The 22,404-nt window shown below is 47.1% G+C and overlaps 6 protein-coding genes across 8 annotated transcripts in view; 4 read left to right on the forward strand and 2 right to left on the reverse strand.

The window, feature by feature from the left end:
* Positions 1-1,634, forward strand: part of LOC131207978 (probable G-protein coupled receptor 158) — a 75,947-nt gene extending 74,313 nt beyond the window's left edge. The window contains exon 11 of the mRNA XM_058200616.1: positions 1,386-1,634. Coding sequence (XP_058056599.1) covers positions 1,386-1,550 — 165 coding nt within the window. The 3' untranslated portion in view covers positions 1,551-1,634. The remainder of the gene's footprint in view (positions 1-1,385) is intronic.
* A 2,334-nt stretch (positions 1,635-3,968) lies between these two features.
* On the reverse strand, positions 3,969-6,545 carry LOC131209312 (vacuolar fusion protein MON1 homolog A). Its single transcript, XM_058202353.1, has 4 exons — positions 5,755-6,545; positions 5,126-5,690; positions 4,779-5,060; positions 3,969-4,696 (listed from the first exon to the last, which is right to left on the reverse strand). The coding sequence occupies exons 1-4, from the start codon at positions 6,453-6,455 to the stop codon at positions 4,556-4,558; spliced, it is 1,689 nt and encodes a 562-aa protein (XP_058058336.1). The 5' UTR covers positions 6,456-6,545; the 3' UTR covers positions 3,969-4,555.
* Positions 6,546-6,723: 178 nt separating this feature from the next.
* Positions 6,724-7,639, reverse strand: LOC131212832 (uncharacterized). Its single transcript, XM_058206874.1, has one exon. It carries the CDS (start codon positions 7,390-7,392, stop codon positions 6,928-6,930), a length of 465 nt encoding a protein of 154 aa, XP_058062857.1. The 5' UTR covers positions 7,393-7,639; the 3' UTR covers positions 6,724-6,927.
* Positions 7,640-7,779: 140 nt separating this feature from the next.
* On the forward strand, positions 7,780-12,619 carry LOC131212829 (putative RNA-binding protein Luc7-like 2). Of its 3 annotated transcripts, XM_058206870.1 has the most exons (6): positions 7,780-7,942; positions 8,044-8,138; positions 10,738-10,836; positions 10,912-11,492; positions 11,562-11,606; positions 11,675-12,619. In XM_058206870.1, the coding sequence occupies exons 1-6, from the start codon at positions 7,882-7,884 to the stop codon at positions 11,811-11,813; spliced, it is 1,020 nt and encodes a 339-aa protein (XP_058062853.1). In that variant the 5' UTR covers positions 7,780-7,881; the 3' UTR covers positions 11,814-12,619. The 3 variants fall into 3 exon arrangements, with proteins under 3 accessions (XP_058062853.1, XP_058062854.1, XP_058062855.1); XM_058206871.1 differs by lacking the exon at positions 7,780-7,942 and having other exon boundaries at positions 8,043-8,138; positions 8,376-10,836; XM_058206872.1 differs by lacking the exons at positions 7,780-7,942; positions 8,044-8,138 and adding an exon at positions 8,483-8,499 and having other exon boundaries at positions 8,559-10,836.
* Positions 12,620-12,843: 224 nt separating this feature from the next.
* LOC131212830 (dolichyl-phosphate beta-glucosyltransferase) lies at positions 12,844-14,182 on the forward strand. Its single transcript, XM_058206873.1, has 3 exons — positions 12,844-13,026; positions 13,087-13,261; positions 13,335-14,182. Exons 1-3 carry the CDS (start codon positions 12,955-12,957, stop codon positions 14,069-14,071), a joined length of 984 nt encoding a protein of 327 aa, XP_058062856.1. The 5' UTR covers positions 12,844-12,954; the 3' UTR covers positions 14,072-14,182.
* Positions 14,183-17,706: 3,524 nt separating this feature from the next.
* Positions 17,707-22,404, forward strand: part of LOC131212714 (tyrosine-protein kinase Btk29A) — a 55,490-nt gene continuing 50,792 nt past the window's right edge. Inside the window, exon 1 of the mRNA XM_058206686.1 lies at positions 17,707-17,862. Within this exon, the coding sequence (XP_058062669.1) occupies positions 17,707-17,862 (156 nt within the window). The remainder of the gene's footprint in view (positions 17,863-22,404) is intronic.

A 22,404-nucleotide genomic window follows, 5' to 3' on the forward strand; every position in this document is an offset into this window, starting at 1 on the left:
ACACAGGCCCAATGTGAAATTAATATTGACAACCGTTATCCTGCGGGTGCTTTGCAAGTGTCCTGCCGATGGGTTGGAGTGACCAAACCGAAACACAGCGAACCGCTTACTCCTTCAGAAACGAGGGCCTCTTCTCAGCTGCAGGTCCGGTCCCGGAGCCCGGAGAGTGTCGTGCTCGCAATTGACAATTAGTAGTGCGTAGCTGTCACCCTAACCTCAAACCACCTTCCTACTTCCGGTAGCTTAACCGCTCCAGTGGCTCGGTGCTGCTCACGACGACATTGTCCCATTGGTGCAGGACGCTAGAGCACGTACCAGGGTCACGCGAGAGGACCACCATCGCCACCACTTTATCACTGCCGGCGATGGAAGATCGATGGATGGCGTTTTCGTTCTCCTTCAGGATGCTTTCAGTAAATTTATAGGCATTCCATTGTTGACCTCAATTATTTATATTTTCTGCCCCTCATCACCGATCATCGGTAGGTTGGGGAGCTCTTCCGGATGACCGTCCTGTTCATTCGGTTCACAGCAAGACCGAGAGGGGGATAGTGAGAAACAGATCTAGACAGAGAGTGGGGCACGTGTTACTTTGAGAGACAGGATAAGAGACAGGCGGGCCAAAGGGCACTACACGGAGTTTGTAGGTTAAATCGATTTCGAGGATTTGCTGTTTCTCTGCTCGTTTCGTTGGCCCACTTTGGCGTAGGACGAGATCATCTCGAGATTAATTGTGGTGTTTTTCAATTCCAACGCTCCGTACTGCCGTACTGAGTCAAGAAGATTACTTTTTCTTATCATAACATTGATTCTAGTTTTGCGCCATCCGATAAAAGAGTTCTTTGACTCGAGCTAACCGAAGTTTCGACATTCCGTATGACCTAAAATGGTTATAAATTTTCGTCAAAACGCCTATTGTGACTGCTGAAACTGCTGCCCTTGATGGCCAGGATTTGTACCGAATTCGACCGGATTCAACTCGAACAAGCGACCAAATTATTAACGATGATTCACGATGAAACTTGCTGGACCATTAAAAGTTATCGAGTTTCGGTCATGGCACATTTTCCAAGAAGGTATCATTTAGATTTGGGTGCTTCAGCTAATCACACCGCTAAACACTTTGCTAATTCGATTCGTAACTTCGTAGTTCGTGGCTACTTCAAAACCAGTTTTCCGCTTGTTGATGAGGCTAGTTTGGAGCCCTAGAATGGTCAGTAGGGGCGATTTGGGCTTTGCTGTAAGTTCTTGCACTTGCTTTCGGGCCACAGCTACAGAAGCGCCCGGGCGCAGATGTTTGGAAAATGTATTCCGAACCAAAGCAGCAGCGCCTAATGTTCCCCCCTCAAACTTGATGGGCCTCTGTCCGATTTCCGTTTTCACAGGCACTAAGCGCCAAGCATCGCAACAATCGTCCAGCGGTGAGCGAAGTCGAGGTAACCGAAGCCGAACCGTCCCGCACGCCGGAGGATAGTGTGTGCAGCGTCGAGGGTCCAACCGACACCGGGACCGGAACCGGCGAGATTTCCGGCATCTCCTGTTCCAAATAGCCATCATCGTCCGGGGCGTCGTCGTCGGTAGTGGTATCGCAACCGCAGGCCAGCCGGTCACGCTACAAGGAGTACAACTTTTGAACCCTCGGCGCCATTGCGCGAGCTGAATGGAGAGTGCATTCTGATTTTTGTCCCTACAAACGTTACACGTCACACTGGCGGCAGCCACCTCGGAAGCGGAAGTGAATCTCCAGTGCAATCTGACGGTCGGACCGGTGTCCAACGCATCGGATATTGGCGATGGATTGTTGGATGAGCTGGGTTGTCGGTGCTATCTCTCCGGACCGTACCGGAAACAGTTCGACCGGACGGTTGAACATGCAACACGCTCTGCAGATCGTTGGAATTTGAATGGAACACATTTACTCTCGATGACCCATGTGGGGGAACCATTTTAATTAATTTAAATCACGTACAATGCTTTCTCAAAATGATCTCCTGGAATGGGGAAGAAATCATGAAACAATGATGCATCATCAGATGAACGAAAACAACCGAAGCGGTTGTTGTAAATATGAAACACAAAATTAAAAGCTGAGCACAAACACATTTAGCAAACCGGTATAGAGAAGGAAAACGCACCCGTTTCACCGCGAAATACTCGGCATATTCTAGGCAAAATTTAGTAGCAAACCAACGTCCAAAAAGGGCGTAAGGCGTAAGCGCTAACTAGCGAACTGTTGGAAGATGAGGTGCAAGCGAATAGTTAATACAAACACAAACCATATTAGCAAAGCAAGAATGTCCTTCGTTACAATCGCACAGGGCGTCGCAGAAGCCAACCCCCCGGGGCAAGTGAACCCTCCTTTTCCACGCCGTATCGAAACGGTTCCAGCTGTAACCGAAAATAAAAATCCCACCACCATTTAGTGTGGTCGTAAGCCAACAGGAACGACGACCAAATGTATTGTCAAAGAGGCGTGACGGGGCTATTGAATATTTGTACCATACTAGCGTTAGGTGAAGAGAATCGAGAGTACTTCGAAAGAAAATATATAACAATAATAACATTACCCAGTAACCGCTTACCATGAGCTTAATCAAATGTTTACGCAAGTTAATCCGTTGAGAAATGCATGTAATCTTCCCGGTGGCAATTTCAGCAAAAAGGCAAAGCTCTTAGTTTCTTAGTTGGCCTGCGTCAGTTAGGGCGTTGGGTGGCACAGGGAGGACCACCCGTTACAAGCGATGGACCGGGGATCTAATCTCATAGTACCACTTTCTTCAGCAACCGTTAGGCCAGCGAGTAAGTTAGGCAAGTCACCCATAAGTACACACTGTTAGTGGTAGCGATGAGCACGACAAAATATGTAACGAGAACACGCGCAAAAATGATCCCGTCTCGTTGTTAGAGGACAAAAGAACTTAACGGAATGTTTTCAGTTTTGCAGTATGTGTGCGCGCGTGTGCACGCCAAGTTTTTGTTTTAGTTTCACCATTCGAATTTCCTCGTTTGACCAACCGTCCGGCACCAAAAACCTGGCGGACCTGTGATCAGCGGGTCATCTATGCGAGGAAACGTGTAACCAAACGCCAACACCGGAAGCAGAGACGATGGCGCAAATCGTGCCCGCACAGGGCCAACGGGATTTGCGCCAGTCGTCGTCGGAGGGAGGACGAAGGTAATATATTATAGCCGACGCATGTACGATTAGTTCGTTTACCCACACGGATATATCTTAGACTATCGTTAAGTCAAGCTCTAACTAACTGTAACTGTCATCGTAAGAAGTATTATAAAATGTTTGAACAATGTGTCTATCGGAACGAAAGCGATCGTTGAATGAGAGGGAGGGAGAGCGAGAGAGGCCATTTGGAAATTAGAGAAACCGAGGTTCGCAGTGGAGCGAAAGTAGCAGAGACTTGACGAGCCAAACTATCCAACTCTAACAGTTTACCGTTACTTGCGACATTATCAGCATGTTTAGGGGCTTGAGTCTTTTCGAACGAATCGATCATCAACGATAGGGTTCATTCTTAACGTGTTTTCACCGTTGTTTGATCTGATCTGAAGGTATCCTGCGCGCCCCAATGAAATGCTAAAAGGAACAGAGGTAACGGTTCAAAACAGTATATATAAACATCCTAGACTAACGCCGCGCATGTGAACAATTTTACCAATTAGAAACGAGACTTCACGGCCTCTCGATACTGCCACCAGAATCTCAATGCCGGTGAAAGGGAAGGTAACGGATGGAGAGCACAAGTTATTAGAGAGAAGAGGGAAAGACAGTGCGAAAAAATATAGATCTCCCCACGGACGGACAGATAAATGTAGCGAATCGTTGTTCTTATTTCTGCTGTAACGAAATGATATCCGAAAAGGGAATGTGGGGTCAATTCGAGGAAGCGATACGGCTCGAAACCAAAAAAATGTAGCGTGTTTTGCAAACCGAGTTTCCTTTTTTTATTCGTTAAATGTTTGACTCTTTCACTTTTTGTTTCAGGTGTTTGTTTTTAGTATTGCAACGAACTCTCTTGCAGAGATTTGTTTTATGTCTTTTATATTATCTACGGTGTGTTTCTGTCCTTCCTTTGATTGCATTGTTCCTTCTTTTCACTTCGTTTTGGTATCATGTACGCCCGCACGGTGTGATTTTTTGGGACAGGTTCAGGGCGTCGGGCTTGTTGGACACTTTAACAAAGAAACTATAAAACTAAACACTTGCCAATCCTTTCGATTATTCCCAAGCGGAAGGGACAGCCAAGTGCGGGTTATCAAATACAAACGATATTGGGGTGCATAAATAAGTATATACAACAATATTAACTTCACACCAATGGGGTTCCATTCGGCACGTTCGCAAACACAACTTTCGCACATTTAGCTACGTATTGGTCTAACTGTTTGTTTTTGTCGCCACAAGTGGGCAACTGTTTAACCTTAGCTACCCGTGTAAGGATTTAGCGTGTCATTTTCACGAGTTACCCATCTCTGTCGGCCAGCTGGGGGCAGTGTTGAAGGAAAAGAACTGCAAGAGCGGCGACAGAGAGAGCGACTCCTAGAATGTCGGCGCAGACAGGATGAAGAGGCTGTTCTCCTCCTTCTTGATCCACTTCAGCAGTCTGTTGACGAGACTGATCACTTCGTTCTTTTCGACCGTCGGCTCAAACGTGACAAACAACTCGTACGCCTGCGTTACCTATTACCCGAAGAAAGAAATAAAAGCAATCAATTCGGGGATGCGTTTCATCAACCTTTAATTCATATGCGTGACTTCGTACCCATGCCAGCAACACCTCCTTTTCCTTCATCTGATAGATCAGCTTCACGGGGCGCCCCGAGTTGTGGATGCGATGATGCAGCGTAAAATACATGCCTTCGAGTCGCTTAAACTGAGCATTGCTTGCGTACGGTACCGTCAACTCGGAGCAGAGCAGCTGCGCGTTAGATTTACTCTTATAGAGAAAGTGTCTAATCTCCGGAATGCCAATGTTGTGTAGCTTGATGCCCTTATTGTTGATTGCATCGTTGATAGCCTCCAAGCAATTGCTTCGTCGTAGTTTCTATAACAAAACGACCGGATTATGACCTCCAGTACAAACTAGTGCCCATCAGCGTCACCACTCACCTCAGTTATTTTGCGTTTTGCCTCGGAAAGTGTATAGAAAACATCACGTTCGATCGACAGCAGCAGCAGACAAGCCTGGCAATCCTCGGCCAGGTACGAAACGTGTGCGTGCAGAAATCCACTCGAATCGAACTTTGGCAGACACAGAGGCGTCCAGCTTTCGGCGGTTTTAAAGCTTTCCGAGCACTCGATCAGATTGAAGATCAAGCGCAAGTCGGCGGGATGGATAAAATACTTCTTCATGCGCACGAGCGCGATCAGCTTGTTGTTTGCGATCAGCACCGCAAACACGAGGTTGCGGATCTTCGCACAATTGCTCTGAATGGCGGACACGATCGTTTCGCGTACCGACGGTTGAAGCGGCAGTATGCGCACCGAGTGCGTCATAAAGCTGAACGGATTGTTCGACACCAGCTTGTGATCGCACTTGTCGCTGACCAGCAGGTGGTCGATGAGCCTCTCGCTGCCCGCCAGCAATCGGCGGAGGTCAAAGTTTTTCCGTTTCTCGAACGTTTTGATCATGTGACTCAGCGTCAGCGTCGACAGTATCTGGTTGTAGACGTCGCTGGAGAAGGAAAGAGCATTGACGATTATTAAAAACGCATGGCAAAACCCTACGCGAGACTTACGTGAGTTGAAGCTGAATCTGTTGCACGCTGTGCGAGGTCCGCGAAACGGCCACCAGAATGAGGGGTGATTTGACGAGAAACACAAACTTTACGCCCGCCGCGTGGATCGATTTGATCGTATCGTTGCCGCTCTGCACGAAACTGACCAGGGCCTGCATCACCCCGAACAGCGTAGCTAACTTGTCTTCGTTGCCGTGCATCGAGTAGATTGGTTTCCCGGCCATGCTCAGGATGAATACGTGGCGCTTCCGGTTAAGAAATGCGGCGTCGTGTAGATAGTCGCCGCTCTCTAACTCCTGCCCAATGGCGGTCGCTTCCGGTGCGGCCGTCTCCGGTTCGGCAAGGCTGGTGGTGGAGGCATCGAATTCGCGGCTTTTGGCGCTGCTGAAGGAACTTGATTTGCTCATGGTCCCGTCGGGAGGATCGGCATGTTGTATTTGGTTAATGTTGCTACCAGTGTCCGGGCTGGTGCTGCGTGCATCAGCCAGTGGTGCACCTCCCTCACCAAGTTCTTCCTGCTCGGTGGGAGATCCATCTTGCGCCGCCGGAAGACTGTTTATCTCCTGGGAAAATTCTTCGAACGAATCCGTCGTAATTAAGGAACTTTCTTCGCAGACACCAGCCGGCTCCTCGCAAGGATCACCTTCCACCTCCACTGTCCTCGGATCACTCATCGCTGCCCGGGTGCGGGAGGCGAGCATTGGAAGGAGCAAACGATACTGTGATTACTTAATTCAATCCTGATTACTCATCATATGCACACGCACAGATTGCGACACAAAAACAATTACTCGGTGTGTGCAGGAAAGAACTCAAAACACGGAAGAACAACAATGCGATTGAAATCACGATCTTCGAAAATCGCTACTCCCGATGACAGTTGCACTCACAAACGATGATGGTGAGTTTTCGAACTCGTTTGTTTATTGGGCCTTTTTCGAAAACAACACGATGAGGTGAGTTTTCGAACTCGTTTGATTTTATTTCTCGACGACTTTTTAGAAAAAATAGTCTGTTCACAAAGAGACGCTTAATAAAGACGTTAATAAAGGGACACTTTTTAATAAAGGGTTTTTTACCTTTATTCTCCAACACTTGGTTACCATATTACGCCTCAATTCTGCACCATTCAGGATAACCAACACATTATTCGAACCCAAGTTCTTTTCGTCGTCAGTTTTTTCGTTCGCTTAGAGCGTTCAAACAGGCCACAACCTCCGGATCGCGCATCAGGGAACTTTTCTTTTGATTCAATATCCACGAAAATATATCTACCCGCTGGCCGGCCTTTGCCGGTTTGTCGGTGGTGGCGATACGATCGACCGTCTCGCGGTCGTTCAACTCTGCGTCCTGATCGGTCGAGTTTATACTGCTGTTGGTGGTATCGTTACTGTTAGTTGCGCCGGGAGACAGAAGCAACTCGTTGCCTTTGGCCAAATCTTTGATTATTGGAGTGGATTTTGTGGCATTTTTAGTTTTCTGTCGCTTGGCCCGAGGACCAACTGAAACCGACGCTATGTCCTTCGAGTTGCTCGTATTGTCATGACTCGGTTGCTTGGACGACTCTTGTAGTCGTTTTTTAACGTGCAGGTTCAGTTTCTCCTTGATTTTGCTTTCACTTTTATCACTTGTTTCCATGTTTGTCGATCGCTTATCAGTGGCCGATGCTTTCACTTTCGTTGGCCATTCGTCTTGCTTATCTATTTGAGCTCCAAGAGGGTGGGGAAGTCCCGACGCCAGAGAGCGCAGTAATCCGGTATCGTAGTTTTGATGATTCTACCGTATCAGGAGTGTGCTAATTAATGCATAATTAAGCAACAACACATTGTTCAGGGTACGATTACAAACATTTTCACAATAATGCAAGCAATTTTCTCCGCACGAATCGATGGAAAGTCGTGTTTACAAAAACAGACGCTCACGTTTTGACAGCTGGAAGGATCTCATCGCCTTTTTCGAAAATCGTCGAAAAGTTGCCCGTGAGTGATTTTCCCACATGGAAGCCACAGCAAAATATTACCCTGAAAAGCGAAGTTGTTTAGTTTTGGGTGCGACAAAATTGGTGAAATTTTCCACAGCAAATAAGCGCTTCTGTTGAGGAAATCGTCGCGAATCGCAAGCTCGAGCATGTCGGCACACGATCAGATGCGAGCGATGCTCGACCAACTGATGGGAACAGCTAGAAATGGTACGTTCAACCACCTTGCATCGCGGGCCAACATCATAATGCGTCTCGTGGGACCAGTGTTTTCGTTGGGCTAATCTCTTCCCGTTGTCCCGACCCACCAGGTGAAACCAATCGGTACTCCGTGAAGTTCTACGACAGCAAAGTATGTAAGAGTTTTTTATTAGGCTGCTGCCCGCACGAGATCCTCGCCTCGACGGTAAGTGAAGGCAATCGAATGCCGCCATACTAAGCTTGTTCCAAGTGTCCACCCTACCCGCACCTCCCCAATCATATCTGTGGTATTCTCACCCACATGTAATTGCCACCATCGTGTTATCAATATTTGGGTCTCCGTGTCAGGCGTGGCAACTAGCGTCTTTCGTTCGAATGACTCTTCTGGCCCATTCCGTTCACTCTGTTTCCTGCTCTCTGTCGGTTCTGTTCTATTTTGCAGACTCACTCACCACACGCCGCTTTTTTGTATTTTAAAAGTAGCTCAAAACCCATGTCCAATGTCCAGCCAATCAAGATGGTTCGAAACCATCCGAAATAAGGGAAAGCGCGGGTGGGTGTGATTGGTAAGTTCTACTACCCGCGAATGTCCTCTGAGGTTGAATAATGGATGGCGAAATTCCAGAAAACTATCATAGCCATGTTCTACCAACTTATTAGCTAGTCAAAGATCGTGGATCAGATGATGATTCAATTTAGAACCATTCACTAAAACAACAGCAGTATTCACTGAGAGCAAAAAGAATCGAAGTGAGACGAAAAGGGAATAGCATATAAGAAAATGTGTGGACTTGCTCGTCCTCGCTAGGACAGAATATCCTGACTATCAGAGCACAGTTGCAGCGGAGAGATGAATGTAAAAAGGATTGAAGCAGAGTTGTAAGTACACAGTCGCCATACCAAATGAAACCGATAAATCGTATTGCTATCGAACCTTCACTAGCGAACCCCAAACGACTAGGTTCGAGCAGAGATTCCGGTTGAAGGAAGGTTCTGGTGAATGCCAGCAGTCGTGCCTGGTTGTACGTAAGTGTTTCCCTTTTCTAACCGATGCCAATTGACTTTTTCTATGCCATGACCGGTCAACGATAGCTGATCTGTTTTAGCTGGTACGCTCAAGTTCCTCTCTCTCCCAAGATGGGCATACGGGCTGATCGGGTATGAATGTGCCACGTTCTTAATATTCAAACTTACTCCCCTATTGGAAACGAAATCCTTAAATACGAACGATCTGTTACTGCAGATAGACAAATGGCTGTGCTAGACCTGATACTCCCTTGATCTGGGTTTCTCTGAACAAACGCCTCTTTGCTATCCACTTTTGGGTACGTATCAACACACGAAAAAACTAACAAAAATCTGCAACTTGATACTGGAAGGTGTCAAATATCCTTCCATTGACCGGATCAACCTGGTACAACGGGTACGTAAAAACTCTGAACATGAAACCTGTGCTGTCAGCAGAATAGCGAATATAATGATGAATGTTGCTCAAAATGGTGGGGTTTTTGCAACTGTCCGGGCGGGAGAGCCCCGTAGTAATGAGCACAGTAAAAGGCCATCGCGAGAAAATAGGTATGCCAATGTTGATAATTTTGTATTGTCCCCGTTTGGGCAGTTGCAACATTCTTACCATTCCCTTCATTTACACGCGCTGGTTGGTTGTGGCCAGTTTTTTGACGATAAGGTTTAAAATGGACATTAGTTTGCTAAAGTTTTCGTTTCATGGTTTAAATTGTATCTCTTGTTTTGCCTGTCGATATTTTGCGAATACTACCGTCGAACGTCCTTTCAATATGATTAGTTTGTTAGATTTTTAGATAGCATTTTCGAAGCATTTCGTTTTTTGTTCAATCGAAATACAAGCAGCAACAGCTTTCCGATTAAAGTTAGATCAATTGGCGCGATTATGTGCGGCAATTAATGATACGTGTAGAAGCAGCCCTACGTACGTATATGTTTATTATTTTTTCTAGTGGATAAGATAAACTAAGCTTGGCCGGAGATTAACTTCTGTTTGTTTCATGATCGTGTCACAAGACATTTTGCCGAACCTGCCTCACTAGCGCTAAGAAATGGTCTACGTACAAAAATGCGTCATCTTACCTCCGTACGTATGCTAGTAGTTTGAACCAAACACACTACATTCACTACGAAAATCCCTCAAATGCGTAAAATTATTAGCGATCTTTAGCCAGACCCGTGCACCCGACCCGCGAGTTGGAGACAAAAGTCTCTGGAGTTGCATATTAAATTGTAGGATATTCCAGCAAAAAGGGGGTTGTGTGGTTATAGTTTTTGGTGAGTAACAACAACAAAATCATCATAAATCCATTCATTTAACTCTCAACCAGGTGCATTGGAGGCGATGGCGAGTGGCGCACTGTTTCGTTAACCATTTCAACGATTTTTTTCTGACTTTCAGGAACCAGCTTCGTATTATCGCGTTTCGGTTACAAACTGTCGCTGATAGTCCTTCGGTAGTATCGGAAGAATTACAACTAAAAATCTTCTGCCATAAATATTCCAAAATCGCAGTACAGTTTGTGGCTGAAGCGTGAAAATGTGAAACCGATCTCAGATGACTCATACGAGTGAGTGGCACATAGTTTGCAAACTTACTAATTTGTATGATGCTATTACGAACTGAAAATTTATCACTTGTCTTATGTTTTCGCCCTTTTGGCTCTCGTTTCGAGCGTTCCTTTTGGTTCTGTTTTCCTTTTCTTCGGCAAAATGTACTAAACGACGTTCGTTCGGTTTCTTTTCATTTCTCTTCCATTTCGCACTTTGTTGCTACGTAGCGTATGGATCTTGGCGAATGCCCAAAAGTGCATGATCTTGCCCTGCGCGCCGACTATGAGAATGCGTCCAAGAACAAGGACTACTATTACGACGTTGATGTGAGTATTTCTTTTGCCAAGTCTAGCTTTATCGTACGATAATCGTTTACGGTTGCTTTTTGTTGCTCCCCAAAGGCCATGGAACATCTGCAGGCATTCATTGCTGACTGTGACCGTCGCACGGAGGCGGCCAAGAAGCGTTTGGCCGAAACACAGGAAGAGCTCACGGCAGAGGTGGCCGCCAAGGCGAACGCGGTCCACGAACTAGCGGAGGAAATCGGTAAGAAACTAGCAAAGGCCGAAGCACTAGGTGAGGCGGGACAGGTAGAGGAAAGCATGAAGCTGATGTCCGAGATTGAGGAATTCCGCTCGAAGAAGAATCGCGCCGAACAAGAGTATCGCAGCTCCATCCCAGCCAGCACCTACCAGCAGCAGAAGCTGCGCGTCTGCGAGGTTTGCTCGGCGTATCTCGGCATCCATGATAACGACATTCGGCTGGCGGATCATTTTGGCGGCAAGCTGCATCTCGGCTTTCTGGCCATCCGTGAAAAATTGGCTGAGTTGGAGAAAACTGCCGGGCCGCGCCAGAAGGAGTTGCGCAAAACGGGTCGTGATCGCGATCACGAAGATCGCAGCAGGTCGCGTTATGTCGGCGGACGAGAGCTCGATCGACGCTCTCGAGCTCTTGCCCGCAGCCGCGAACGAAAGGATTCAACGTGAGTATTTTTTTACGCTGTGCGATTTTCACTACCAATACCAATAATTGATTTGTTTCTTTCTTTCAGTCGCGATCAACGACCTACTGAGGATCGGAAAGAAAAGAGTGAAGGGTAAGGCGATAATTGCTTAATGTCCTCTGTTTAACATGATCCTCGAATGATGGTAAATTCGCTTTTAGGCGAGATCGTGAGCAGCGCGACCGGCGGCGATCGTCGGATCGTAATCGCCGTTCTCGAAGTCGCGATCGTAGCCGCGAACGCGATCGCCATAACGATCGTCGCCGCAGGTCGCGATCGCGCGAGAGATCCAGACGGTAAGCATCTATCATACTGTAGACATCCCCTTGAAGCAGGCATACGGATACACGGTAGCAGTGACAACATAGAGGCAACATGAAGCAGTCGGCGGACATCAGCACCTTCCGGATTGGATAGCACAGAACCGTTCTTTGCTCCAGTGTTGGCAGTTATTTGTAAGCATAGACTAACATTATCCACTTGCCTAACCGTCAATCTTATTCTGCTGCATAAACTGCTGCAACTAGGAATATCATAATTAGGCTCGACTTTGATAAAAAAAAACAACTCTTCTTCACCGTGCGCAATCCGTTGGGGGTCCGCGCGAAACATGTTTTACTGTAATCACAAAAACAAACAATTGTAATTATTTTTCCCCGAAATTTTTTAAATGTAAATTGCACCACCGAGAATTATCACACATTTGCGATCAATTTTGCGGCATCAAGTTCAAAATACAACAAGAGCACTACGGGTGAAGTGGCTGCAGAGATCTAGCCCTTGGCCAACACGTGGATCGCATGCTAGAATCGTCCAATTTTTATCAAAAATTACGGTTCTGCGGCCTTTTTTAGCATGACGGAGCACTGTTATTGGCATGAATTTTTGGACATGCTGGAAAAGTGTGCACACAAAACGAACCCATCTTGCAGTTCTGATTTGCATTTCTGCTACACTGCATCCATGGAAGGGTGGGAAAATTACATATTATAGAAAGGTAATCAGAACTAGTTAAGCATTTATTTTATTTTTCAAAAATACAAATCTCGGTTGATTCCTATACAGGTTTTGTAGAACGATAGTTGAAATAAAGTTGGTCTCTCGTGTCAGAAACTTTGTCTTGTCTATGTGTTACAATACCCGAAATCCGTAGTATACAAAAGAAATGCGATTTTTTTACAGGTAGAATTTTAAAAAGCCAACAATCGAGCGTACTCGTCATAGGTAGCCGTTCCCGCAGGGCTGCTGATGTGTTCGAGCTGACGTTTCAATGTTTTCAGTTGCGGCGGTATTTTTTGTAATGTGGCATCTACCGCCTTGCGACAGGAAAAGCAACACGTACCAGCAGAAAGATCGGCCCGATCGGTATCGGGTTAAAGAGTATTATACCAAAAATGCAGCACTAAAACTGGGAGTTGCAACGTGATCAAGATCGAGTACAATGTTGACCACCGAATTTGTGCAGCTAGCGCTGCTGTGCGGTTCCGGATCTGTATTTTTCCTTTTCGTTGTGGTAAGTTTTAACACTCTCCGAACACAACCGTTGACTTATGTTTATTCTTCCACTTTCCAGCTAGGAATCGTGCTGAAGATAACGACCACACCGTTTCCCAAGATTGTGCGTCACAAAGATGAAATGTTCTACAGTGATCCGGTGACGGGTGAGCAACGGTCGTTTCCGTCGCTGAACGACGAACCGACGCTCCAGCTGAGCGTTATTGTACCGGCATTTGACGAGGAGAAAAGACGTATGTACGACGGCGGACGAATGTCTGCGGCAGTTTGTTAACTTCCCCCCATTGTTTCCTGTTCGCCTCGTAGTACCCGTTATGCTGGATGAGTGTCTCGAGTATCTGGAAACGCGATCCAAAGTGGAGAAAGACTTTACCTACGAAGTGATCGTAGTGAGCGATGGAAGCCGCGATCGAACGGTGAAGGTGGCGCTTGACTACGCCCGGAAAGTTGGCACTGACAAGCTGCGGGTCCTGTCTTTGATCGAGAACCGTGGCAAAGGCGGCGCGGTTCGGTTGGGGATGTTAAGCAGCCGCGGAAAGTTTCTGCTGTTTGCAGATGCAGACGGTGCTACAAAGTTCCAGGATTACGCTAAACTGCAGCAAGCGATGACGACGGTGAGCGACGGCGATTGGCACCGGGATGCACTGGCGATCGGATCGCGGGCCCATCTCGAGCAGGAAGCGACGGCAAAGCGAACCTTTTTCCGGACGTTCCTGATGCACGGCTTCCATCTGCTGGTGTGGACGTTTGCTGTGAAACGAGTGCGCGATACGCAGTGTGGATTTAAGCTGCTGACCCGCGCGGCGGCCACGAAACTGTTTTCCGTGATGCACGTCGAGCGGTGGGCATTCGATGTGGAGCTACTGTTCATCGCACAATCCTACCGAATGCCGATCGAAGAAGTTGCCGTCAACTGGACGGAGATCGAGGGCTCGAAGCTGACGCCGTTCTGGTCGTGGCTGCAGATGGGCCGGGATTTGATACTGATCTGGTTCCGGTACGCTATTGGCGCATGGCAACTGGAAAAGAGCCATTCCAACTAATCCGGTAACCCGGTGCCCGTAGCGTTTAAGGAGCTTTCCGTTTCGGCCACAAGCTAAAAGTAGACCTATCTCATATAGATTTGTTAGAAGGCAAATAAATAAAAAGCGACGATCGGCCCGACCCAAAACGGTCAATGTATTTTTTTTCGACGGATACTTTAAATTCGCCAAAGATTGGCCGGCATCCGCCACAGATTTTTTTTTTTGTTGCTGTCCCGCTCCAGCTTCGTAATTTGCACTGCCCTGCGGGAACGTAAATCGCCCTGCGGGAACGTTGCAATGCTCCAGCCAGCGAAACCAGAGAAGCAACAATTTCCAGAGCCGCTCCGTCCACAGCTGTCAAAACACGGCTCGCCGCCCGAGGCGTACCGCAACACGAAACACGGGAACGGATATAAAAATCGCGGAAGATAACGTCCCGGTTTTGCGCGCCGTGTTTGTTTCCGGTTGTTTTTTCGCGCCCGTTAGTCCCACCGCAGTCTCGATTTTAAACGAAACACCGGAAGTCGCCGAAATCTAGTCCGTGGACCGAGTTGTGTCTTGCTGTGAATAAAAGGTGCGTGCCGTGCGTGAATTCGATTGCTTGTGGTTCTTGTGTGCCAATAGAAACCAAACATATCCCCTGGCATTCCGATAGAAGCTTCCTGAGAAAGGAAACAACGATCAACTGAATAGTGGTGCTGAAGAAAAAGAAGCTAAAATGGGATCGGCGTAGCCAAGCTCAAAACCCGGAACCGCACTCGGTGCGTAGGTTGTGGCAAGTCCTTAAAGAGAATGTTCCACCTCGCGCAAAGGTTAGCGGTTAGCGTGTGTGAATGTGCGATTCCGTGACTCCGATCAAGTGCTTCTGCGCCGGTCCAGGGTCGTAGCCCGCCACAGATTAATGGGGATCAGTCTCCGCCCGTTGCAAGGATCGTGTGCCAGCATAAAATGAAGTTTCGCAACACAATCAGTGGCATTGTTGGGAAGCGATCAGAAGCCCGGAGTCAGTCAACGATCCGTACGACGATAGCGGGCGGCCAATCAGCATCGCTACTACAAACGCCACATGCGCCACAGATGTGGGTCTTGAAGTGGTTTAAATTGAGTCGTGCACCGATCGTTGCCTTTACCTTCTCGGGAGATCAGTCGTTGGCGCCCTCCAATCGATCGTATCGCATCTGATCGCATTCAGAATGGCACGATAACCGGGAGGACCTGCTGTAAATATGCTCTGCTGTACATCACTTGGCTTGCTCTCCTCACGCACTCTTTAAGCACATCTGCACTTGCCGCACCACGATGCACTTTCACTTGCTTTTCATCTATTAAGTTGCCTTAAATCTCTCATCTGTCCTCTCCAGCATCCTTCCGTTGCGTTACTTCGCAGCTACTCCATCAGCATATTATCTGGCTCTGCTTAGCAAAACAGCACAACATACGGAGTCTGACCGGCGCACCATCCAACCGCCGGAATGACAAGCATTTCCGGAACGGAACAACCCAACCGGTTTATCACTCTTCCCGGATCGCTGATAAAGTGTTCGCGAGTACCGGTGGCGCTGAGTCACCGGCTTTCCTTTGATTGATTTTGGAAAACCGGACACCGGGCGAAAGGGCCATCACTTGAAGGGCTGCACGGTCTGCCGTTGTGAGATCATGCCCCAAGAATGCAACTTTTTTGTTGTTTTATTTTGCAACATCGCCTCCGGCAGCTGTGAACACGGGATCCACCTCTGCGTACCGAGGTGTGGCAAGAGTGATTTAAATTCCTGCGTACACGATCGCGCTGCTCCCGGTTCGATGAGTGGCTCGTTCCTGTTATGTTGTGCCCGATGACTCAACCGTTGGGTCAGCCCTTTGGGGCTTTAAAAATCGCGTTTGCTACTCAGCTTCATTGCATAATGTGTTGCTGTGGAAAGTTGCACAATGTGTGCTTCTCCGCCATGCTAAATTGAGTTTTCATTTCAATATCACTTTGCTTGAAATTCTGCCATATTTATTATGATTTGAAGTTTTCTCAAATGGTTGGCGCCTTTTGTAAACTAATCGTTCTAAGTTGCCATCATCATTATCATCGTCTGAAACTGACTGAAACGTTCGGATTAACCCCCGCTCGGCACCGGTCTGCGCGAAAGTGGTCACTTCCAAATTGGTTCGCGTCGGAAGACGATGACAAACGATTTGGACGAAATCACGGCAAACGAAACTCCAGACGCTCCAGCCGCGGGTCGCGATGGCAGATCACCCACCCACCAAGAAGTTCGTTCCGAGAAACCGTGGCCTTACCGATGCACGCAAAGAGCGACCCCCGAACGCATCGCCGCCGCTACGCGCCATCAACCGACTCGCGATGGCTATCGATCGCGCGGACGTGCGATCGAGGGGTTTCGCTGAATTAATTATGCCATTGTGTCGCGGCCGCCCCGTACCGTTTGGTTGCGATCGGTGTCCAAGATCGCCCGGACCAGCCGAAGCAAAGAATAGTCCCGCACTCGCTAAACATCCATTCTGGTCGCATCAACATTTCGGTTTCTTTCTTCGGATGATCAGATTTATCGGTTGACCATTGCCTTTTTTGCTAATGCCTGCTATGCAAATGAACCGGTTTTGGGTGGCCAACTGGGCGGCAGGTTTACTGGCCCGATGCCGTCAAGTTTTTCTCTCATCGAATTTGTTCTCGGTTTTATTTTTATTGACAGCGAATGGCGAAGGAAAGCGTTCGCGGAACTAAAGCGGCCAAAGACTTTGAAAGTTATGAGTACCACTTATTTTATATTCCAAGTGGAATCAAACGGTGCCAATTAGAATATTTAAATACCTCTGATGCTTTGCTGGTGAGGGAAATGCTAATATGTTACGGTCCGAGACGGAGCTCCTCGAAATGATCTTTTAATCAGTCAAGATCAACGATGCATGAATGATTACTTTCATCAGCCACGCTGTTTTCCCGAATCTTAAGTATCCTTATCGTAAATCAAGCACACGAAAATCGATGATGTCGTAAACTGTCCCCATTATTTTAATGTCATTCCCTAAACGGTTCCCACTCGCCATATCAAAGACGGGTTTCCCCTAAGCGTCGTCAAAGATAAGATAACGTTGACCAAACCGATTCTGTCGCAAAGAGAGCGATTTTGTGTTTTAATCCCCAATGCAATGTTAAGAATGTGACTTGATTGACCGTTTAGAAGTAGAGCTGCGTTATAGTTCCCCTTCTTAGACGTTAAAGGCTGCAAAGTGACAAAGCTGATTGACTCATGCATGGTGAAAGTTTTGGTGATTTATGTTTGTATTCCATCTTTGAGGGCGATTTCTAGCACACGTTCGCACAGAACAAAACATTCGGTTGTAGTATTCCCCGTTCGCCTTTGTTGTTTCAAGTGTGAATCATAAGAGAAACTGTGTTTCCCGTACGTGATCGTGATGGTTCGTTTGACATGCGTATAGATGCGATAGGAAGTAGAGAGAAGATTCGCATCTAAAAGCGGTGGCCATATGGGAAGGCGCACGGTGGTCGAGTTGCTGTTGTGCGCAAAGAGTATTCTAGTGACGTAGAAAATAGTAGAAAAAATCCAACTCCAACGAAGCAGCTAGTCGATGCGGATGTTTGTAGGTTCGACCACTACCGATAGCAATCGTGGCCGCGAACGAAGATGATGACCGAACGGCGGAGCGATTTCGTGCTGAAAGCCGGCTACATGGTGAAACGGTCGCAAAACAAGAAACGCTTCACGCCGGTCAACTACAAGACGCGTTGGTTCGAGCTGACGCGGTTCTATCTATCGTACTATGACATTGGAAACTTGGAGGTAAGTCGAACTCACCCAGCGACGATTATGCGATCTCCAAGGTCTTTATTAACCCATGCGCGGTCATCGATTAACGTCCGATCGTAACACGTGCGTAAGCGATTCGTGAACATTAATAAACTAAATAATTTCATCCGCTCTGCGCATGCAATTCGTAACACACTAAACCAAATTCCCAATCGTTCCGAGAAATCAAATTGTACAATTAAATCAGCTTAAAGTATAACGGTGCCTATGTTGGGCTCCAAAAATAACACGCAAAGATTTCTTTACAAACAATCTGATACAACTATAAGTCACAATAAATCATCACCACGAAAACGCGTTGAGCATAAATCGCACAGCACTCCGTTTGCGTAATCTGCGCCCCACAAACAAGGCTCAATCATCGCTCTCTAACCATCTCAAACCGTCAGCACGATCATTCCATTCGCAAGCGTTTACTGCGCGGATCAAAGGCTTCGTCATCGATCATTGTCATCGGCTTTTCGATTTAGAACAATCCCACAAAGCAACCACGAACCTTTTTCGCATCCCCTGCGTAACGATAACGTGTTTATGTGTGTTTTGTGTGTGTGTTTCTTCATTGTAGTTGTTTAATTGTGTATGTATGTTTAGTTTTTGGGTGTCAAGAGTAGACAAGCAAAAGAGGAGATCAGGAGGGATACAGTTGGCGCGCTACAAAAACGGTGATGAGCGGAGACCGGATGTTCCGGCTTTCGAGATAATCTTTCTACCCGTCGAGCACCTTCCTTCACTGACTAACACATTCCGCCATCGTCGTCGGTACCGCGTCTTAAAAGCCACAATCAATCAATGTCGCTGATACGGCACGGTCTTGTTGCGGTTTCTTACGGAGTCCTTCCGAGAGCGGCTTCTATTGGGAAGCGCGGAATGGAACGGAGTAAACAAAACTGCATCGGTCATGGGCCACCACCAGTGGCTCCTCTTTGGCGGTTTGATGGCGTCTTGATTTTCGCTCATTTTTTAAAATTATTTTTCCCTTTGTATTCTCTCTTTCGTATTTAGTTTTTATTCTTGAACTTTGTTTTTTTTTGTTGCGCACTTGCATTTGTTTTTTCTTGCACAACACCATGTGTAAGTAAAGTTTCATTTTATTTTAATCCCATTTGTACAAGACCATTTTAGAGCGTGTTGGTGCGAAGTGCGATTAAACAGTAGATACCTGTAATGCCTTCATGGTTTTCTTTCATCACCTTTTATCAAATTCAGATGTGCTAAATTAGCACCAAATATTCTGCCGACGGCGTCTTTCAAAGCTTGTCAAACGTATTCGTAAATTCTAAATGAATCCAACAACATCCGCTTGTTCCTAACCGGTGTCCACCCAAGCGCGCGTCTTCCTTTAATTAGTCAATCGCCCCGATGGAAGATTACGGTTAGTTTTGAGCGGGACCACCTTTGAACCACCGAGGTGCTGTTAACAAGCTGATTAAAGAAACCGCAGACCCGTAGGTCGGTTTTGCATACTATTTTGCTTGTGGCTTCCCTTTTCGTGTCGGCAAAACAACAAACAAACAAACAAGTCACTCAAATTATTCGATTGGGCCGCCGGTGTTGCGATCCCCAGCTCTTAAATTCCGCGTATATCATCCGCCTCTCGCGGATGAAGGAAGACGTGTGTTGGGCGTGTATCCCGGTACCGAACCGGGAATGGTCTTGTGCCATGCCAAGAACACTGAGCTCCGCCTCCCGAAACGGTGGTCGCGGGCATATTAATTCTGCGGCTAAATGATTCACCCGAAGTTTGCGGACTGTGCCGAGAAAAGTGCCGTTTCAATAAATTTGATATTTACACAGACCCGCGATCGTACGGTGCCGATAAAGCCAAAGGCGGGCGAAGCGGCCTCGTAAAGCGATCTGAGCGGCCCTGATGAGTTTTGGGTGGGAGCCGAAGGTTTTGGGTCATGTTTCGGCGCACCGTGTGGTCCAAATCCGAGTGTCGGTCGCGATTATGGATTTGAGAGGGGCCCGCCGATGCGCCGATTGGGCTTCCTTTTTGCGATGCGTCGAAAAATCTCGTTTGTTGTGTTGCCGCCATTCTTCTGTTGGCGGTGGTTTTAGTTTTGATTTGCTAAATTATTTTCCGTTGAAAAAAGTCGTCGGCGGGAAGTGATCACGTGTTCCTTCACACATAGCCCTTGTCTCAAAGAGCTATCTATGGTGCATTCCCTGGGGAACTTTCGGGAACGGGGTTTGAAAGGGGATTAAAAATGATTCATATATATATTAGTATAGTGTTTTAAAGTCAGCTTGATGTTTGCTGTGCAAATTACACTAATTATGGTCAGTTGTGGCGAATCGCACTAAGGATATTGATTGAACCGGATGCTATAAAATAAATAAATTAAACTAAGCCAATATGGAATTCCCACGGAACTTCATTCCCATCGGTGATGAACACATCGTTTACGATCGCAATGTGATCTCAGGGGCAATACTTTTCCTACGAAATGTGTGCCATGATTCATGCGATCATTGTTAAACCGGCGACGGGTTTTTTAGTGTTTACCAGAGTGACAAGTTTATGGTCACCAATTTGAAGTTTTCTTCGTACGGTGCCGATCGGAAACAAACGACGCCGATGCGTCGGGCGTAATTCAATTAACATATTCAGGTTAATATGTCCAAGGAACAATGGTCACGAAATAGACCCCCCTTTCCTTACGACCCCATCTGATTGTTGTAGTTTGGAATGATGGGAGACCGCACCTAATGACGATTGTGTCTGAAAGATGCCGCTCACTGTGTGCCAGACGTCGATTCCCATTTTTGCCCATTTTGATTTATATCCTTAATGACATGGCAGACGATGGATTGTGTATTTGATATACAGCTTCATTTGGGTTAAATTTGATGTCACCTTAAATAAAATCGGAGTCCCTAGAGCAACACTCGACCAGCATACAATGTTGTGGGATTCATTATTTTTATGGTTCGCCGGATCCGGCCGGTGCTAACCAACATAATTTTTATATATTCCAGTGGACTACAGTTAGATGGGGATACACTAAGCCAAAGTAATGGGGGCGCCAGGACTTTGTTGTACGATAAGAGCCTGACCTATTCGCTGTTCTCGGAGGTAAAAAACACGCTCCTGCTGTGCTCCTTGCGGTGCGGGCGCAAAGCGAAAATTATGAAACAAAACGCCCAAACACAAACGCAACCACACCGTCAGACAACGTAATATGCGGGAGCGAAATCTCATCATTCACCGTCCAAAACCGGCACTTTGCGCAAACAAGTCAACATCTGGCACGGTAATTTTATCACGCTCCCCAAACGACGAAAGTGTCTCTTTTCAAACAAACGGTCACAATACATAAAAAAAACCTCCTTTAGGGGCTCGGCCGTGGTTTCGTGGAGCTTCACACTTCTTTTTGTTTACTTAGAGTCCTGTTTCCTCCTCGGAGAGACACCTACTTTTGCAGCCAACCTGAAAAGGGCATCCTTCCATATGCTGCAAATGAGCAAAACGCCCAACGGCGGAACTACCCGAAGGAGCGGCACTCCGCGAGGCACAACGCATCCTGAAATTATTCAAAACGATTGCGCTCGGTCGTGCGATAAGGAACTGCGTGGTGGGTGCGGTGTTGGTGAAGTAAATGATTATAATTGTGAACGAGCCCCCTTTGGAACGCGTTCGCCCCGATGCAGCGCGTATCCTATCGCGGCCCTTTCTCCGGACTCCGGAAAACCATTCACTCACTAGGATGCGTCTCCGCTTGTCGGTGTGTTGGTGCCGAAGGATCCACCGTCTGGACACCCTCCCGAGAGGAGCGCCTTTCGGAGCCGAGCCCAAAGGCCTGCGATTCTGCTGTTGACGAGCCGCGGCGCGATGTGCGGCATCCACTGGCGTATGAATCACCACACCCCGGATTTGTTTGAGAGTGTATGGAAGCGTTAGAGACAGAGAGAGAGACTATCGCCCAACTCAGGAATTGTGTAAACTTTTTCCCTCAAGTTTCAGCATCGCATCCAGTAAGGCCAAAACCCTACGACCCTTCCGTGTGCGAATCTAAAAGGCCAAACCTTACTCAGGCTAAAGAATGAGAGAGAGAGAGAGAGAAAATTAACGACAAAAACCACTTTTGTCTGTGACACGAATTCTCGTTTTTCCTTCCTTTTTCCCTCTTAACCTCAGTTACGATTTTCCACCATGACCCCGCGGTGGGTTGGGTTTCCGTTTTCCAACGCGAAGTTACACCACAACCTTTGCGTGCCAGTATGAGTGAGGATGGCAGCCTTTTTGTTATCCCTGTTAACCCTCGAAAACACGGCATCACCATTTTGCCGGTTTTCGGTTCCGTTTTGTTTTTCTTTTTCTAATGTTTTATTTTAAAACTAAAAAATTACCATTGTTTTGGCAAACTTTTATGTTTCCAATTTCATTCGCATCATTATCGTTTGAAGGCAGCAAAACCTTCCTACCATAAGGGTTATTTGGGTTGGAAAAGTGTCCCGCGACACACACACATACACAGGCTCGGGCCGTGTGGAGTGAATTGGGCGGAAATCGTG

The sequence above is a fragment of the Anopheles bellator genome, chromosome 2 (genome assembly GCF_943735745.2).
Source record: "Anopheles bellator chromosome 2, idAnoBellAS_SP24_06.2, whole genome shotgun sequence".
NCBI classification, from domain to species: domain Eukaryota; kingdom Metazoa; phylum Arthropoda; class Insecta; order Diptera; family Culicidae; genus Anopheles; species Anopheles bellator.

Bases quoted from the DNA above. Each gene is read 5' to 3' on its own strand.
- LOC131209312 (XM_058202353.1), bottom strand. From the start codon at position 6,455: ATGCTCGCCTCCCGCACCCGGGCAGCGATGAGTGATCCGAGGACAGTG. The intron at 5,691-5,754 runs GTAAGTCTCGCG...TTCCTTCTCCAG, and splicing joins CAGATTCAGCTTCAACTCAC to CGACGTCTACAACCAGATAC. The intron at 4,697-4,778 runs GTACGAAGTCAC...TTCGGGTAATAG, and splicing joins AGGAGGTGTTGCTGGCATGG to GTAACGCAGGCGTACGAGTT.
- LOC131212832 (XM_058206874.1), bottom strand. From the start codon at position 7,392: ATGGAAACAAGTGATAAAAGTGAAAGCAAAATCAAGGAGAAACTGAAC.
- LOC131212829 (XM_058206870.1), top strand. From the start codon at position 7,882: ATGTCGGCACACGATCAGATGCGAGCGATGCTCGACCAACTGATGGGA. The intron at 10,837-10,911 runs GTGAGTATTTCT...TGCTCCCCAAAG, and splicing joins ACTACTATTACGACGTTGAT to GCCATGGAACATCTGCAGGC. The intron at 11,493-11,561 runs GTGAGTATTTTT...TCTTTCTTTCAG, and splicing joins CGCGAACGAAAGGATTCAAC to TCGCGATCAACGACCTACTG.
- LOC131212830 (XM_058206873.1), top strand. From the start codon at position 12,955: ATGTTGACCACCGAATTTGTGCAGCTAGCGCTGCTGTGCGGTTCCGGA. The intron at 13,027-13,086 runs GTAAGTTTTAAC...TCCACTTTCCAG, and splicing joins TATTTTTCCTTTTCGTTGTG to CTAGGAATCGTGCTGAAGAT. The intron at 13,262-13,334 runs GTATGTACGACG...TTCGCCTCGTAG, and splicing joins ATTTGACGAGGAGAAAAGAC to TACCCGTTATGCTGGATGAG.